A 19,006-nucleotide genomic window follows, 5' to 3' on the forward strand; every position below is an offset into this window, starting at 1 on the left:
AAAATATTGAAAAGTCAAACACATTATCTAAAAAATAGGATAAGGACAATGGCTTTGATTTTTCACTATTTTTACTATTTCAAGGTGCAAGCCATTGCCAAATCTCTATCATGATTCATTTCCCTTAAGTGCAAAGAGCATCTTTTTGATACCATTAGGAGTAACTGGCTGAGGGGGACTTCTCTCTGAGTATAGCATCTGGAAATGTAAGACTTTATAGTGTGAGCGGGTGTTGCTGTCTTAATAGTTAAGCCAAAATTTGAGTGCCTTTTTGGATGTCAGTTAAAATGGATATTGGCCTTATTTTACCCTGCAAACATTGATCGGTGTTTTCCTTCTAAGATAAGATGCATATCTCTGTGAATCTCTGTACGCAAGGTTTCAGTTGTTCATTTGTCCCATTGAGCAAAATCAGTACTGCAGAGCCAGTTTCAGATATAATCCCTTCTTTATGGATGAGAGCATAACCAGGTGACCTACATAGAGGAGGAATTTGATTTCTTTATTGTGTAGAGAAAGACTAGGGACTGGCAGTTGTATCAACACCATGATCAATTCAGTGTTGAACAGTTTTGGACTTGAACTGTAGCCCTATCTCATTCTGCACTCCCAGCTGAAGAAGCCTTGTTTGCTTTGCCAGTCTTTACACTGTACTTATATTCTGTTTACATTGATTTAATTGTGTTGTATGTTTTACCCCCTACACCCCTTTCAATAAGTTTCTAAACAATCCCTTGCACAAAATTTAATCAAATGTTTTTTAATCTAAAAAGCAAAAAAATCCTTTTATTTTGTTGAAAATGTTTTGTTCTTATGGTGTATGGGGGATATACTGTATATGATTATTTGTGTGGCGATTTGGTAAAAAATCCACTCTAACTCTTGCTTCCTGTTGAGGAAGTCCACAAGTTCTGCTTTGCTAGGAAGAGTCTTCTGCACATTACTGCTCATGCAAATGCACTTCGTAATTATCGGGGTCAAATTTATCTCTGCCCTTAAAAACTGAGATTATAGTCTCTGAATGTCACTGCGTTAACCCACACTCAGAACCAAGCTGAACAACTTTAGTATGGCCTTTTTAAATTTGGCGCTTGTGTATTTAAGTATCTCATTTAGGGTGCCATCGGAGGTGACAGGTGTTCATGGGTTAGAGGACCTGCAATTTCCTCATTCGTAATGGAGGAGTTCAGTAGTTTAGTAGCAATTTTTTGTGTTCTTTGAGATGTGTGTTTCAAGACAATTCATTCATTTTTCTCCCTTTTGAAAGGCCAGTTCTTAAGTTATAATCAGTTCAAGTTATAATCAAGGACAATTGTCTTAAAAGAGGTCAGAATTTATGTACTCCTCAGTTTGTGTCAGCTGTTTGCAAGCGTGTTGTACCTTTTTTTTTTCCTTTGAGTGTGTGTTTAGTGCTTTAGAGTCTTCCAGTAATGAAGGCATAAATCTGGGTTTTCTGGATCTGTACAGTTTGATCAGTTTCCAAGTTCTTTCTTCATATTTTAACTTTCTGTATCAACCCACTTTTGCTCTTTTGGTTTGTTCCTGACAGTTTTACTTGAGATATTTTAGCAATCTTTTCAAATACGTTATTAATATTTTGCGGTGTCAGATGCAGTTCTCCTTTACTGTGGGTGTATGTGAGTGCCAGAAAGGTGTCTCACAGTGTTTGAGTGTCTTTCCTATTAATTTCTTTCTGGCATTCTTCTGCACTATGTTCTGCCCACCTGTAAGAATGTTTAATGTTGTACAGTGCATTTTGCTGTGTCTGTTAGTGTTTGCTTCTGTCCTTTTTTGATGCATAGTAATTTGTTTGTGATTGGCCAGAGGTGTTATTGATCAGAATGAGGTATTATTGATCTGACTGGGGGCTCTGAAAGAGAAAACGGATGTACTGTATCTGTGATAACGTAGTGTACTTTACTGCTGCCAAGGTGTGAGCTGTAGGTGTGTCTTCTGTGAGGATAACCTACCGTTGCCATTGTTCGAACCCAGTCCTTGACAGAGCTGTAAGAGTTGTTTTCTATTTTTAATTGTGATTCTGTCCTGATGGTTACATTTGAATAGCAGTTCTAGATCAGACGCTGTGGTGTGGGGCTTAAATGGTCCACATATAAATACTATTTATATGGGGAAAGGATTTCATTTATTAGCTGTGATTACAGTATTTGTCATTTTAGAATGACACAAATTCCCAAGAATTATTTTGTCATTAACCCTATTGTCAGTAACATCTGCAAGGAAAGTCAACCTTAACAAAATCGGAAGTTTTATGTTAAATAACACAGAATATGAGCTGGACACAAACAGCTTCCCCTAATAAGTTTAGTCGCGTTCATATTTTGTGGGACTTGTGGCAACACAGCGATTTATAAAGTTCTTTGACCCTTTTGCTCACTTTTTCCTCTCTCACTGTCTCTTTTTTCCCCCCTCCCTGCTCTTAGCTTTCTCTCTCTCTCCTTCTTCCTCCATTCACCTTTCCCTTTTCCACACTTCTCTCATTCCTGTACTCTGTCTCTCTGTTTTCCGCTCTCCCCCTTTGCTCTGTAGCAGGTTAAAAAACAGCTCTCTGTGTTAGAGCCTGCACAGAGCTTCAGAACACAGATGAGGAGGGGTTAGTCATAGAGACAGAGGGAGTGCTCTGGTCAGTTAACCTCCCTCTCCGCCCCCCAAAAAAAAGCTTTCAACAGTGCATGGTAATGCCATAACAGCTGGACTGGTACCAGGTTGCGCCAGCACACTGAGCATGTGTTCATGGATCCTTCGGGCTCCTCTCTGGAAGCTCTTCCTGTCATTATACCTAAGCTGCTTTTTTAGAGGGAATATATAATGCATGTTAATGCAAGGGAGGGTTCTGGTGTGGAGTCCCTCTGCTGTGTCTGTAGGGTGTGCACTGATCTTAAGGGAAAGTGATTTACCACTCATGTGCCTTCTATAGCCCTGAGGACAGTCAGAGGGATACATCATTAAGTCAGCTGGATCCTTCATTTGACTGTAGAGCTATCCTCAACAAACCTCATTAAATTCATATTCATCAGTCAGCCTTCATACATCATTCCTACTTCTTCATTTTTTATTACACTTACTTTTTTTTTTTTCCTAGTGAAGATATATTATGTGAAAGGCGGAGCAGGATAAAACGTCTTCAGTGCTTGTTGGAGGAGACAGGTTCAACCGAGCGTCAGGATGTTCTGGTGCAGTGGGAATCTGTGGCTCGGAGGTCTTCCAAAGCTTCTGTCCCGTCCGCCTGTCACTCACCTCCTTACTCTGAACTCTGGTGAGCATTTGGGAGCCCCCCCCAAGCATTGTCTTCAGTCTCAGCCCCCCCCTATCCGCGGCACACACTCAAATCCCTCTCTCCATGTTGGCTCAATCGTCCTGCCTGTTTGTTTCGGATATCAAACTCGGGAAATTTCACGCTCCAGATATGGTGTGGCAGGCATTGCTCTGTTTGCTTGTTTCTTTGTCAAGTGCTTACAGTATGTGTGTGTTTGTACACACAGCGGGATGTGAGAATCTCTCCATCATAACCAACTAGAGGAGATGTGGGGTAGGTGGAAGGTGGGGGCTGAACAGGAAAAAAACTGACAGCGCGGATGTGATTGTGAGGCACCACACCAGACAAAAGAGCAGAAACACCCAATTAAACAATTTGTCTTCTTGACTTGGCATAAGAATTTATTTTATAATAGCACGTGTTCCATCCTTTTTCTCACTCATTATTTGAAAAGTCTGCATTATAGTGACCTTATAACGATAATAAAATATGCACATTTAGAATATAGAAGGCCCATAGCTTACAGTAAAAAAGAAACCAGAGTAGGTAGGTACAGAACTTTTTTTTTTTTCACACAAAGAAACAACTTGATAATGAAATGACCAAAACTGAAACAAGGCCACTGTCAAATGTCGGCATATCAAACATCAAACAAAGTGGCATATAAAAATGACCATAAAAAAATATAGGTTTCAATAACAAATGGACTAACACATGCCTTGGATTTTTATCCTTTTAAGTTAAGGTGAATCCCTACAAGCTATAAATTAAAGGGAATATGGAATAAACATTATTTGTAAAATGATTCCTTAACATTAACATAAAATGAACATTTTAATGCCATGAAGTGCAGAACAATGTCAACACAAAGTAGAATAAAATGTACAACAACATTTTGGAATAAATAGAATGGGATAAACCTAATAAATAACAAATAAATAACTGCAGAGAGACCCAATGGGCTCTTAACACTGCAGATAGGCCTAATCTTTTGGCTAAACAATTTCAAAATGTCGGCAAATCAAATTAAATTGGCTAAAATTGCCTGTGTTCGCTACTCACTTGATAATTTTCAGATTGTGTTTGAGCATGCCGTAAAGGGCAGAGCAACATCCAAAAAAAACACAAAACACAAAATATAGAATTAAATTACAATAGAATAAGCCCGGCTAAATGAATACAATACTGAAATAATAGTCTGAATCAAGTAGGTCATCAGAAGGTGCATAACAAATAGTTTTTACACTGCAGAGACCAGGCTCTAAGCACTGCAGTGGGTAGCCTATCCAACTTTAGGCTAAACAAGTTCACAATGTCAAAAAATCAAATTAGAACCGGATAAAAGGTTTTGGAATCACTTAAGCCTACCTGATCAAGCAAAAATAGTCTTTCACTGCGCCTGTGTCCGCTTGATTCTTTTCAAGCTGTGTGCGAGGAAAACCAACTTGTTCACTTTGCCCGGGAGAAGTGCGCTCCTTGCTTTGCTGACAATAACACCTGCCTCGGTGAATATCCTCTCTGATGGTGTGGAAGTGGATGGGATGCTGTGGATTCTTTTTGCGGCTCTGGACAGCTTTGGGTATCTCGCCTCGTTCTTTTGCCACCATTCCAGCGGTCCTGTATTGCTTTTTCCCCAGACATTGTGAGCTATTTGGTAACTAAAAAACTTTAAAGCCCAGTCAAGATGCTGCTCCAATGGTCCAGCAAAATTAGATAGTACAACTTAGTCCACCATGATGATTTATTCACGCACACTAAGGAGATTGAATAAAGCACAAGTTATTTTCAAGTTTTGATTAACAGTACTATTAATTGGCTAATATTTATACCAAAATAAGCTATATATCATGATTTATTGGAAGAAACCAAGCAATTATATGTAAAATCTGACATTCAACATCCCCAAATGGAATGATCCTTGTTTCATAACCACATTTTGCGACGATTCAGCTGTGAGAATCAGGCTCGACAGTCGAATCAGGCTCCTTAGATCGAATTGTCGAATAGTCAACTATTCGGGGTCACCCCTACACCACATAGTGACCTACCGTCAGTGGCTGTAATGTCACATCCCCTCTCATTCCATCACAGGCCAGAATGTTTACCATGTGCAAGTTGCAACCACTCCATGTAGGCTTCTATTGGGCATGCTTGGTGATGCCGTAAGCATAAGTTACTTTATCTTAATTTCACGATGTCTTTATGTACTGCTCCTGAAATTTCCCTCAATGATGGTCCGTAGCCTTTTTAGTGTCTCGCATTGACTTGCTTAATGTACTTAGCGCATTGTGGGTGTAGGATTTGTGTCATGGAAAGAACGTGCAATTATGTAAATTATGTAATATTTATTTTTAGAGTCAAGGGGCCTGAAACATTAACATAGCATGCACATATTAAAGTCTGGCGTGATTTAAAACACACGCCATCAATTCATTGAGCGGGGAGAAGGCAGACAGGCTGTGCTTCGCAGCAAAGCAGAGATGTGGGAGGAAGCAAGGTGGGGGTCGGGGGGTGGGCAGTGCTGAATGAGGGAGAGGAGACAGGACAAGAAATGAGGGAGTGAAAGAGAGAGAATGGGGGGGGGTAGAGAGAGAGGGAGGCAGACTGCCGGAGAGAGAGGAGGAGAGGGAAATAAGAGCAAGACGAAAAAGGCAGGTAAACCTGGAACTGGAAGTACTGCATTGCAGGCATAGGAAAGGGGAGTCTCCCCTGCTAGACTTTTCCATTTCATTCTCTGTGCTTCCCAACCCACAGTACTGTCATTGCGGTAATGCCTAATACTGCTGTCTTTCATACTACTGTTCCCCAAGGCCAGATATGATATAGAATTATTTTATTCAATAAGAGATACCAGTTTATACATAAGGATGAGAGCCTGAACGTCTTATCCTTATTGATTCTTGTGGGGTGAATCTTCTCTCCATATGCTAGTTGTGTTATTCAACACCTAAGCAGATGCCTTTATCCCTTTCAACTCGAAACACTCACATTTTACACAGTATCCAGTGACATAACCATTTATTGAAGCAAACTAGGTTAACTATCTTTCTCAAAGGTACACTGGCAGCTGGGGTGTGCATGTGCAACCTGTTGGTAACTAAGGTTGGTGTTAGGTCTGTGGAACGGCACAGATCTGCATAGTGTGATTCTTTGGAGCCAACTCTTAATTTGACCACAAAACATAGGAAGGAATGCCGTATTTAATATTTACTTCAGTTTGTCACTCAGTTCTAGGGCAGTTAGATTGAATAGAGGCCTTAGCATATTTTTTTCTGATTGCTATGACACAGAGAGAAGATGAGCTGAGATTTATGTATGACGTCGGTGAGTCAGTTGAAATAACGCTGACACTGGGGCTTTGCCAATGTTCTCTCCAGGCCCCCGCTACGTCGTCCAGATCGGGGACAAAGTTATCGATTACAATGAAGAATTCCGTCTCTTCCTGGCCACCCGAAACCCCAGCCCATTCATCCCACCAGACGCTGCCTCGGTGGTGACTGAGGTCAACTTCACTACCACTCGAGCAGGCCTCCGAGGACAGGTGAGGACACAAGCCACTGGTATGGACACAGCAGTTGAGGCAGTCTGCACAGATGGGTACAGACACAGGTGACCAATACTAACAGCTCCATAGCCAAACATCCGAATAGACAGCAGACAACACAAACACAGCTCTGTAGCCAAACATACAAATGCACAACAGACAACACAAGCACAGCTCAGTAACTAAGCGTAAAAATGCACAACAGACAACAAAAACAGCTCCGTAAACCAAGCGTCTGGATACACAACAGGCAGAAAAACACAAGTGAAAGAAAACAACTGACAGTTATGTAAATACAGCTGACAATCAGACGAGTTGGGTCTTCACAGCTGTAATCACAGTGTGAATAAGCAGAAAAAAGCAATCTCCCAAGAAGACATTTGATTGCAGGCTGCATGTAAAGCTGTATTGAGCCTGCCTCTCTGTATTGTCCTTGCTTCCCTCTTGGTATTCGCTTTGGCTGTGAAAGAATATTTTTCAGGCACAGTTTTATTTTCCCTCCTTTATTATTCCTCCCCTTTTTATTTTTATAATGCAAGGGTTTTGTTTTCTGAAGGGCCTTCTCACTTGACAGATTGAAATAATTGGAGATTTGGGACGCAATTTCTCCTTTTTGAAGTCATTTCAGCCTTTTATTTGAGTATGTGTACTATAATAGGAGAGAGATGCTTGTGTCTTCGGATAAAAGCAAGGAGTATACAAAACCCCTGAAGAACAAATCCTCTTTGAAGTCCTGTTTGTGTGTGTGTTTGTAAGTGTGTCTGTGTGTATACCTCTGTGAGCATTCGTGTATTCTCAGCTGTCAACTATAATGTATATGTGAGTGCATTTTACTAGCTTGTGAGCGTGTGCGTACACCATTGTCTTGTGCATATTCTGAATGATGCCAGTTGTGAAGAACGTTTTTTTTTCAGCGTACCGCTTGATTCTGTGTGTCTGTCTGTGTGCACCTGAGTGTTGTCTCTCTCTCTGCGGTGTTTCTGTAGCTGCTGGCATTGACGATCCAGCAGGAGAAGCCAGAGTTGGAGACTGAGAAGACTCGGCTGCTGCAGCAGGAAGAGGACAAGAAGATCCAGCTGGCCAAACTGGAAGAGTCCCTGCTGGAGGTACTATACACACGTAGAGATGACAGGGGCACATGACGTACAGTCCTAACTCATACTTACTGACAGCGCAGATAGAGTATGTTGACTGGAGGCATCATCCTAGCAGATATTTCTTACAAGCTGCTCTCTTGTCCCTTTGACTGTCTGTTTTCCTTTCCCCCTGTCCCTCTCACTCTCAGACACTGGCAACGGCACAAGGCAACATCCTAGAGAACAAGGACCTGATCGAGTCTCTGAACAAGACAAAGTCCAGCAGTGCATTGATCCAGGAGTCCCTCACTGAGTCACATCGGCTCCAGGCCTCACTGGACCAGGTGAGAAAGATGGTCTCCGGACAAGTAACCCTCCTGAGAGGCATTCTGGCTGAGCAGGTACTGGGCAGATGAGAAGGCATCTGGTCAGGTTAGAGGGTTTCCAGGTGGGGATTGAGGTACGTGTCAGATCCGAAGGTTTTTGAATAAAGGGCTCATTCTAATTTGGGGGATATGGGAGTGATCTGTCAAACCTTTCCTCTGCAGCTACATGGGAGTCATCTCCCACTGTCGGCAGGGGTGAACGTGGTGGGAGAGGGAAAATTTCTAGTGCTATCCCATGTGAACTCTCTGGAGGTGTTTGAATCTCAAAGATATAGGTTTGTGAGGAAATAGGATAGGGCAAGGCCCCTGGCAGAACAACAGACAGAGACAGTTCCTTTGTCTTTTTCTTTTTTACTTTTTTGCCATGAACCCTCCTTCCTCTGGTTACAGTGGTGGAGTGAGTCAGCTTCACTTTTGCAAATTTTTGGTGGTGGTTCTTGACAGCGTCCACTTTTCCTCCTGCTCCAAGAGACACATAAAAAGCCTGGGTCGACTGTCACCTCCATTACGACCTCGTAATTACTGAGAGAGCAGTGTCCTCACAGGCAAAATGATTTCACTTTTCCACTCCATCATCCCCTCTGTTGTTGATGGGGAAAAAAGGTTCTACTTGGCCAGTAGAATAATTTCTCACACAGATTTGCAGTATACTTGAGGTATCCAGCTGGAGGGAAACTGAAAGATGCCATAATTGCTCATGTGCATTTCAACACTTTTTATGGTATTTTCCTTTGAAAAAGCAAGACTACCAAGTTATGCCTGTTACGCAAGATCACAGAGGTAGACGTAATGGCCAGCGTCATGGGAATTTAGAATGTCACTTCATTGTGTTTTGAATGAAAATATTATGGATTCTTGTGATAAGATGTACGTCATAATCTTTGTCATCCTCTTGAAAAGATTATGTGGAAACATCTTATCAGACCTCTCCATGCATGCTGTGATCCCAGAGTGTTTGTGAATTGGAGCATTAGTTTCATTTTGAAGGCATTCAAAACTCACAGCGCACCTCTGTTTGATGTCAGTGTCGTGTCAGTTTTAGCTTTCAGTCCTTTCAAGTCTAATTCTAATAATACTGCATCAAAACCCCCCATGTTATCTTTTTTTCTTTTAATTTGATTTTTTTTATTCTCCTTCTGTTTCATTGGCTTCATTGTGGACTGTTGCTGGCTGTCCTCAATGGAGATTAAGAGCAGGGAGTAGGAATCCATCAAAAATCAATAGTACCTGAGAAATCATATTATTTACATTATTACCATTTTAGCATTATGTAGAAAAACAGCACTAGTCACAATGGCTATGCACTGATTGGGCATATCATGTGGAATCATCCATGTTTTAAATGTACATGTTATTTGTCTTAATTGCAAATATTAAAGTGTTTTCTCTGGCTTTTTACTGGTTAATGTTTTAATCTCTCAAAAGTGTGGATGAGTCCACTATTTCTGTGGAGTCTATGAATGTAGGCTTTATGAAAATAGCTTTTTGTCATGTTTGTGTGAATGTCTGGTAGGTATTTGTTTTTCTTAAAACCATCAACCCGAGTGTTTGATGAGGAAGAAATAATCATTGTGGTGTAATATTGAGCACACCCTAGTACAATATCTGTGCTATTTGCCCCTCTGTTTGGGATGGCCATCCATAGCTTTTCCCTGTATGTTGGTCTGACTTTCAGTGCAGTTTGTCTGCAGTGTTCAATGACACTCATCTCTCTGCTTGCTTGGACAGATAGCTGACTGTCACTCTTGTTTTATTGCATAGACATTGCTCAGAAGTTGCTTGTGAAAAGAAGTCCCTGGGATAGGTATCCTGTGATTTGTTAGAAGAGAATCACAGGAGAAGGTACTCGTTTGTAGACTTTGGCAGCAGGCCATGAAAGACAGGGGGAGAAACATGAGTGAGATGCAGGAATTGCGTTAAATAAATATTTTGGGGAAAAGATGAAACAGCTGTAACTCAGGCTCCGTGACATGAGAAATGTCTGGAAAATACATATTCTGTTTCATGGGGTTTTTTCTGCAAACACTGTGAAGACAAAAGCCGTGATTCAGAGGCAAGACCAATCATTAGAAGAGCTGCAGTCTCTCTGACAGTCAGCAGTAGCACTAACTTTGCTATGCTCCACTTTTCTTGCTGTGTTGGGAGGCCTGACTCACTCATACTGAACTTGCAGTAGCACTCACAGAAATGAAGTGTTACAGACGTCAGGGAACTATTTATTGTGGCCATTCAGCTCTGAGAAGATTTGCATTCAGGAAATGGCCCTACATCCCACATCTTCATTCAGATGGGGAGCCAATGCGATGTGATTTGATGTCTGAAACATTTAGATGCCCCTGCTGTAAGCCGGTCCTCCACTCTCACATACACACACACGCACACACACGCACACACAAACATATTAATGGATATATAATCCACCTTCATGGATGCACATCACAGGGAATGCTGTATCTTTTGAGAGATCAATGTCTTGAGCAGTCCCACCCCTAGTGTTAGACAGCCCTGGCCTCTCAGTTCTCAGGGTTGTGATGTATTGTTGGAAATGCAATGTGCACCATAAAAAGATATGTGATGGATATGATGCGGTGATTGTCAATTCCAATGGCATCCTCTCTACCCTGAGGCTTATGCGGAATTATACTTTGGTCTCCTCTGTGGCTCTGCGTGCCATTCATGACTTCAAGTATTTAAAGCGGGTGCAGTCCTGAGACTGGAACACAGACAGCAGCTCAAACAGCATCTCTTGTTACTGGTTTTAATCCATGGAACAGCAACACTGTTTAACCGCTGTTGCAAATATTAAAACAGACTTGTGAAATGTTGAGATGAGCATGTTTCAGGAGGCTGAACCCGGTAACAAATGACGTGATTATGTCCAAAAAAAAGGGCTTTCAAAGCCAAAGTAATTTGAATCCTGAAGGTTTTTCACTGAGGGATTAGAGTTCAGTTAGTTATGAAGAGAAAAACCTCCATTTCCTTGCTCATCTTCAGCAAGCTAATCAAGTTGGAGCATTTCTTTTAAAGTAATTTGTCTTTTTTTGTTTTTGGTTAAGCTTTTCACTTTCATAAAGTATATCTTCTGTTTTGAAGGGAGTCATGCTATAGTGATCTTCATTTGAGCTGAGCTGTCAAATTATTTACAGAGGAAGATAGTATGTTCTTCAAGTGAGAAGATAAATAGGTTTTGAGTCTTGCAAGTTTGTTATACTCTTTTTTTGCATTTCAGATGTGTAACATCTTCTGCTGGGTTTGATTTAATCAAGCATTAAAATATGCTCTAAAATATCTCATGGTGATATCTTGAAACAACTGCATTGTCAGTTCTTTTTCAAGACGAAAAGTACTAAATGAAAAAGTGCTAAAATGTGATTTGGTGTCATTTGCAGTGTTGTATTCATGTGAGAATCTTGGGCTGAAGGTTGATTCTGCCTCTAGAGGGCAATGTGACACCAGCCCTGACTGAACCCCCCCCCCCCCCCTTTCTCTCTTCTCTACAGGAACGAGATGCCTATCTCCCATTAGCAGAGAGCGCGAGCACCATGTACTTTGTTATAACTGACCTCTCCAAAATTAATAACATGTACCGCTTTAGCCTGGCGGCCTTCCTCCGAATCTTCCAGAGAGCGCTGCAGAGCAGTAAGGTAAGGCCCTGCACCGCTGCCTCCTCAGAGGTGGGCACACAGGTTCAGCCAGCCAGGGGTTCACCCTCCTGCCCACTTCTGCTGCCCCTCCGAAGATGTGGGATGATGCAGCCGTAGTATAAAATGGCCACATTGCCAGCGTACCGGCCCCGCTGCATCTGCAGCAGTGGGAGTAGGCTGGACTCTTAGGGCTGGGAGAGTTGTCTCCGCCACCTTCTCCATCAAACCTTTTTCCCTCTCATGCCTTTAATGGCCTGCGGGCTCCAGTAAAGGGCAAAGGGCAGTCATGAGAATTGGCAGCATTGCAATGAGCTGAGGCCATGCTTTAATTGGAGGGTAATGAGAGCCCCGTGTTGTGCTCCAGGTTTGTGGAGGGGAGGGCTTTGAAGTGCTGATCACGTGGTCCAGCACATCCCGGTGACGAGCCCACCTCCTCAGCCGAGGGCTGCGCGCATAGCCCAGCACTGATTATTCTGGATTTGTTTGGCTTACTGACGGGCTTGTGCTGCGACTGCGGTGGCCAGCTTTTCTGTCATTTTCCCTGGTTCCCACCGCCACCGGAACGCTAAGTCCCGGCCTGCACCACCCACATCGCGGAGCAGGTTTGCGCCCTGTATACGGACACGGTGCACCCCGGTGGTCTGCCCGCAGATGGTGCCAGCCGCAGCCTGGCGGGGAGCTGAGCTGCCCCTGGCCTGCCCTCTCTTTGTTACCATGTCTCTAAGTTCAGCCCAGCAGACTGGAGCTTTCAGAGACTGCATGGCTCTCCCTTGCCCCCTCTACCCCTGTATTTAGGCTGTCCTGTCACAGATGGTGAGTGGGGGCGCTTGGGTGCCTATGAGCGTCCCAAAGCCTCCCCTGTTCTGACTCCCTTTCCTCTGTCTCTCTCCCCTGCAACCCCTCCATGCCAGAAAATCTGCCTGTCCCCCACAAAGCGCCAAATCCATGTGTGTGTCCTGGTCCCTGGCCCCTCTCATCACCAATGCACAGCTTACTTGTCCTGAGCTCAAGCTCTGTTTGATTTATGTTCAACACACAAACTCAGGCTCACAGAATCGTGTTTTATCTAACTCTGAATTTCTGCCACGTCCACATTTTTGTCTGGATCCACATTGTTCTGCTACTCTTCTTCACTCTTCTGTAAAGAGTAGTAAGATGCAGCAGTACAGAACTCTCCTGTTTGATGACTGGATTCTAAATGCAGGAGAATGCCATAGCTTCCAGCATAGTAAAAATTTCAAGCAGAAGTTCCTCCATTTCACTGCAGCGCTTAAGAACAGTGGTGGAACCATGTGTAGATTTTCAAAGTCTTTCATATGCTAATGTCTCTTTAAAATGCACTCCAGTTACCGGCTCCTGATTTATGCTATGCAAGAATGCATTGCAGCATTGGATTCTTCAGTATGTGAAACACTGTTGTAGATATGAAGGAAATTGGCAAAGCCTGCAGTATGTACAGCAGTGGTGGTGTGGTGGAAGTATTCACATATGGATACATAGTCAGACGCAGGCGGTGTATCTACACTACCCCATTGTCCTCACAGAAGAAGAGACAAGATCCGAGTACAGGCACTGTTCAGGATCAGCACACCTATTAGTTCCTTTTTGCCATCTAGTGGTAAAGTGAAATGTTCACGCACTGGTGTTACTTTGGGGAGCCACTAAGGGACACTACCTTTTCTCAGGCTGCTAATTCACAGGCAACAAAATGCTGTAAATGGTTCCGAGTCATTAGCGTTCAGCAGGTGGTTCATTATATTCTTATTTAAATTTCCAGCCAAGCAGAGAGGAGCAGAGAGTGCACATACCAGACACGCTGTGGTGTAAGCCTCCCAGTGTACAGTTTTCGATAGAATAAGCCTAATTCGTCACCGGACCTCTGGATTGCAGCAAGCCAGACCCAGTGGCAGGGCGATACAGGAGGCATGCATTTACAGATGGTTTACCCTTCCCTCAGTCCCCTGGATGGATCCCATCTGACCCATTGTTATTCCTCCAGGAGTCGGAGAGCACGGAGGCCCGAATCATGTCTCTGGAGGCCTGCCTGAAGAGCATGGTCTATGAGTACGTCTGCCGCTCACTCTTCAAGGTAAGCCTCCCTCGGCACCTCCAAGAGCCGGCCCGCGCCCAGCCACATCGCACTGGTAGAGTTTGATTTTGCAGAGTGAAGGGGCAATCAAATCTTTAATAACAAGATAACCTCATGTGCACCACTTTGTATACGGAGATTCCCACTGGTTATCATCTGTGTTGAATTATTTTAATGCCATAGGTGCAGTGATAGCCTTAACAGAAAACTGTTAACGGTAGTGCAAGTTATTGTTTTCTTCCGGTCAATGGGCAGCACATGGGTATCTCGTTAAAAAGATTGGAAGGGATGTATTGGCAGTGTATTCAACATACTGTTTGCTTCTATTTAATGGCTTTGGTCCAGATGGATCATTTTTGTAATATTGTTGCCTTAGCCAATGTTTTAATCAGCAATATCCAGTTACCGTCTGGGCGAGCTAATCATTATTATTGTTTCCTGTTTTTTACTGTGTTGTTATTGTGGATTTTGTATATGGACGACCATATTCAGACTCTGTGACATCTATAAAACCGAGCACGAAATTCCTCATGGACCTGGTCCAGGTTACAGAAGGGACTGCGCCAAACGTGGGCTTGAGTGGAATAACCACATTATCCGTTTGATGGGATAAAGCCTTAAAAAAAAGGAAGAAAGAAAGGGTGCGATTGAAATATTCTCTTTTGTGCCTTTCAATCGGATTAGGGACACTTCTTCTGCGGGTTGTTCCTCGAAACAAAGTCCTGAGATCTGCTCCAGCAAAGGTCCGCGCGTCATAAATGAATAACGCCACCGTGTTAAAAGTTGGTGCCATTCCACGGGTTCAACGCTAGGCCCCGAAGAGCTTGTGCTTCTCGTGAGTGACAGACTAAAAGGCGCTTTTTGATCGGGACATGAAATTCATGATGCGGGCGCTCTTGTTCCGCGCTCCTGGCTCTCAGCTCAGTGTCGCTGGGCGAGGAGGCTTTTCGCGCCAGGGCAAAGTCGCTCGTCTCTCGGAAAGGATGGGTGGATCCAAACTTGTTCTGCCTCGTCCTCCGAGCTCTGTCTCGCTGAGGAGAGAGAGCTTGCGGAACTGCAGTTTAGGCACAGCGGCAGACCTTTTAAAATAACGCACTATTTTTCCTGTCTATTTGTTATGGATGTATTCCTCCAGCTCCCCCTGAGTTTGAGCTGCATTCCTTAACCAGACACACTCATCCAGGGCAACTTACAAATTGTGCAGAGCTAGCTACATCTTACATGTTCTTTAGCCCCTTTTATACCGCAGGGTTTGATTACACTGGAGCTAGGCAGCTTCGCTCAGTTTAAACCCACAGCTGTCAGGTTCGAAAGCCCAGTGTTATAAACACTTCCCCCCACTGTATGTATGCTTTACCTCTCTGATACCAAACAGTTACAAGCAGAGAAATGTGAAAGAGACACAAAGATATGCGTTAGGAGAGCAGTCAGTTAAGGGTCTGTGCACAGTGTGACTGCAGTGATAGTGATGTGCTCCGGAGTGCTGAGGGATTGGAGGCGAGTGTGTGTGTGCGTGTGTGTGTGTGTGTGTGTGTGTGTGTGTGTGTGTGTGGATTGATTGTGCCTGTGTGATTGTGCCTGTGTGCATGCGTGCGTGCATGTATGTGTTCATTTGTGTGTCTCTGTGTGGATCAATTGTATTTGCTAGCCAATGTGTCTGCATCTGGAACGATTTTGTGTGTGTGTGTGTGTGGGTGGATTGATTAAGTGTGTGTGTGTGCGTGCCTGTGCGTGCATTTGTGTTTATTTGTGTGTCTCTGTGTGGATCAATCGTATTTGCGTGCCTATGTGTCTGCATATGGAATAATTGTGTGTGTGTGTGTGTGTGTGTGTGTGTGTGAATTCTGCTTCAGGTGGCACTGCAGATTACCTGCTGTGGCTCTGCCTTCAGCTCCTCTCCTTGTCAGAGTGTCAGCGCTGGTTCCCTGTGCCACAGCCAGCCTGCCAGTGCAGCACAGGCCGATCTTGCCCGACATCTTCACTCATTTTAATCAATATCGGGCCGATCACTCTGAATGACGCCACAAGCTGGAACTGCGCTCTCCCTGGAACAGCAGCCTGGTTTACCTGAGGACTCACTGCTTGTTTGTTTTCTCCTTTTGAAACGGTGCCACAGCTAAGTGCCGTTTGAAGAATTTCCTCATAAACCCTGGGTGAACGTGATAAATTATACATTCTTCATCTGTTTCAATGTGTTTTTCTCTTATCTACTGTCAGCTTTAGCAGTAAGACGTCTGCGAGTTATGTTCTAAGCCTTTCAGCGAAACCATAATAGCAAATCCAGTAAAGAACTATTGTTGCAAGAGATTGGATTCAGAGCTCTGTCCGTCTCAGACACGGGTTTGAACATCTGTCTCGTGCTCGTTCACACACACACACACACACACACACACACACACACGAACACATTCACAATTGAATGAGTCCCAGACGTCCGCAGTGTGGAGACTGGGGTCTAGTGCTCCTACCCGAGGGCAGAAGCCATGGTGACAGTCTCATCATATTCACTTTGAGCTCTGTTACATAACTCCCAGCAGACACACTGCTTCCCTGAAAATATAGATTACATCTCAGTAGCTATAAACAGCATGGGTGGGTGGATGGCGGGGCAGAGGAAAGAAAAACATTTGCTGTTTTTTTATTTTTTTTTCCCCTCGTCCTCCTCAGTTCAGCGTGCCGTGCTCGGCGGTGATCGGTGCAGGGTCAGGGGGCCTAGTCCTCCATTAAAGCATGCAGACACCGGGGAGGGCTTTGTGCGCTCCCAGCCGAGCTTCTACCAGGGGCCGTGACTCATCACCGCTGTTTCAGAACTTTTTAGGGGGTTTTTCTGGGCGTTATCTCAAATTAGTAACAGCTTAAAAATAACCAGACCATTCCCGTTTTGTTGTGGCGACTGCTGAAAAAGTGAAAAGGCCTCTGGTTAATGGCTGCAGCAATGGATGTCTCTGGAACATTGATTGCAAACAGGTTCAGGTTTGCCGGAATAAGCATTTTTATTGTAACATTGATCGGGGGCTGTGGGTTGTGGGGTAAAGGACAAAAAGGCAGCTTAAGTACTTGATAGTGGGTGGCTTATAAGGTTTCCTCGAGATTTGTCTCAATGCCCCTCCATGGTTCGGTCATGTATCCGTCACCTCTACTCATGTCCTCGGGTCCGCGACAATGACTCAAATTCTGAGTCACAGAAAACGCTGTCAGTTGGTGTGAGCTCAGCCTTTAACGCACAGGGGAATGCATCGCCTTGTGTAATTGTGATACGGTGAGTTTAAAACCGGATGTTTTTCAAAAAACATCCCGTGGAGGAATGTGTTCATTTCAAGCAGCTTGCTGCCTTCCCCCGCAACTCGCTGACCTTTTCCAGTCAGTGGCAGACGTCGCCATCTCTTTGAGCTTTCCCCGAGGTGGTCTGGCCGGCTTTAGAGGATAAGGCCTCGGCGGGGCCGGCCGAGTTCTGCCGGGTGCGTAAATCAGCGGAAGGTAACCGGATTGTATTGGAGTATCAATAAGCTGCAGGATACAGAGGGAAGATTTGAGTTAGCGTTCCCGTGATGAATGATTTTGTTCACAGAGAGAGCTAGAGGAAGAAATCCGGGGGAGGGGGAGGGGAGGGGTACGGCGGAAACTGCAAGCAGATCTCTGTGACGCGCATCATTACCCCAGGAGGAACGAATGGCGCTTCTCTCAGCGATGCAGCCACGGGCAGGAAACTCATAAGATTTGAATTCCAAGAGTCCTGTGCGTTCGCTTTTACCAGACCACCTTTGTCCTTCAGGCCAGCATTTCTCTCTGTACGTTTCAGGCAGTCACACAGTAACATGGCAGATGTCAATCCGCCAGGAGGCGGAGGCATGTAATTAGACCGCAGTGTTGCTTCCCGGTGTCAGGAAAGGATCGGGTGATATTGGTGTGAGCAGTGTGCCCTTTCAGAAGTCATCATTGTTGGGTAAAGAGAGTGGGGGGGGAGTGGGGGGGGTGTTGTTACCGTGGCAGCAAACAGTTCGCCGACGGAGGAGGCGACCTTGCCAGGTGTTGGAGGCTGCGGAGTGTCAGTGGGGCTGACAGCTCTGTTAACTGATAACAATCAGCTAACAGAGCGTGCAGAAAGAGACTGTGGAGGACACAGAGGGAAGGGATGGAGAGGGGGGCGGAGGACACCGAGGATGGAGGGGAGGGAAGCATGTGAGAAAGAAAGGAGGCAGAGGGAAAGAGAGAGGGAGCAGGACTTGAAGGTAGCATAAAGGCCGAAAGAAAGACGGTGAGGCGGAGGGAGGAGGGCGGAGGGCGGAGGAGGAGGATGCAGCAGGGTCCGAAGGCCCAGGGATCTCCTGTCTCGTATGAAAGACAGCACACTAACAGCTCGCACAGGCAAGCTCCATGTGCCGCCCCATACCGTGCTGCTCCCTATCAAGCTCCACACTCTTCAGGGTTTCTATATGTCAGCTATATATCCTCTTACACAATAGGAAATCCCGAGAGAAGGATCTGCTCTCACATACAGCATGGTGCTGGAAAAGCTGCTTCTTTTTTCCCAAATGAGCAATGCTTATGGTATATCTTACGGTCTGCAGAAATGGGTTTGTGTGCAGCAACTTGCTAGTTTCGCTAAATACATTAAAAGCTGTACTGGCCCCACAGTACTGTCATGCTTGTGCCAGCAATCGTGGTGCATCTCGTTCTGTTCTGTCCTGGTGCTGTTGCGTCTCCTTGTGTGCTTCAGCCTGGCTCTGATGCAGTACCCTCTCTTTGCCTCATAATGGCTCTGACACAGCACTGTCTCTGGTAGTGCCTGTGTTAGCTTCTCCCTTGCTGTATTATTCTGGTTTGGATTAATTATCAGGAGGCTGCTTAACAGATCTATAGGAAGCAGAACAGAACCATCTATAATGAAGTGATGACTAAAAAACAAGGGCCATGCAGTCGATGTGGTTTTGCTATCCTGAAGTATAAAGTGTTGTACGATAATGAAGGAGCACAGCAGTGCAGACTCTGAAGG

At 44.4% G+C, this 19,006-nt stretch overlaps 1 protein-coding gene across 1 annotated transcript in view; it reads left to right on the forward strand.

The window, feature by feature from the left end:
* The window catches only part of LOC118783126 (cytoplasmic dynein 2 heavy chain 1), a 137,663-nt gene that overhangs the window by 49,784 nt on the left and 68,873 nt on the right, over positions 1–19,006 (forward strand). Inside the window, exons 68-72 of the mRNA XM_036536832.1 lie at positions 6,652–6,815; positions 7,805–7,924; positions 8,104–8,238; positions 11,781–11,924; positions 13,924–14,013. Coding sequence (XP_036392725.1) covers positions 6,652–6,815; positions 7,805–7,924; positions 8,104–8,238; positions 11,781–11,924; positions 13,924–14,013 — 653 coding nt within the window. The remainder of the gene's footprint in view (positions 1–6,651; positions 6,816–7,804; positions 7,925–8,103; positions 8,239–11,780; positions 11,925–13,923; positions 14,014–19,006) is intronic.

This window comes from Megalops cyprinoides, chromosome 9, assembly GCF_013368585.1.
Source record: "Megalops cyprinoides isolate fMegCyp1 chromosome 9, fMegCyp1.pri, whole genome shotgun sequence".
Classification (NCBI taxonomy): Eukaryota; Metazoa; Chordata; class Actinopteri; order Elopiformes; family Megalopidae; genus Megalops; species Megalops cyprinoides.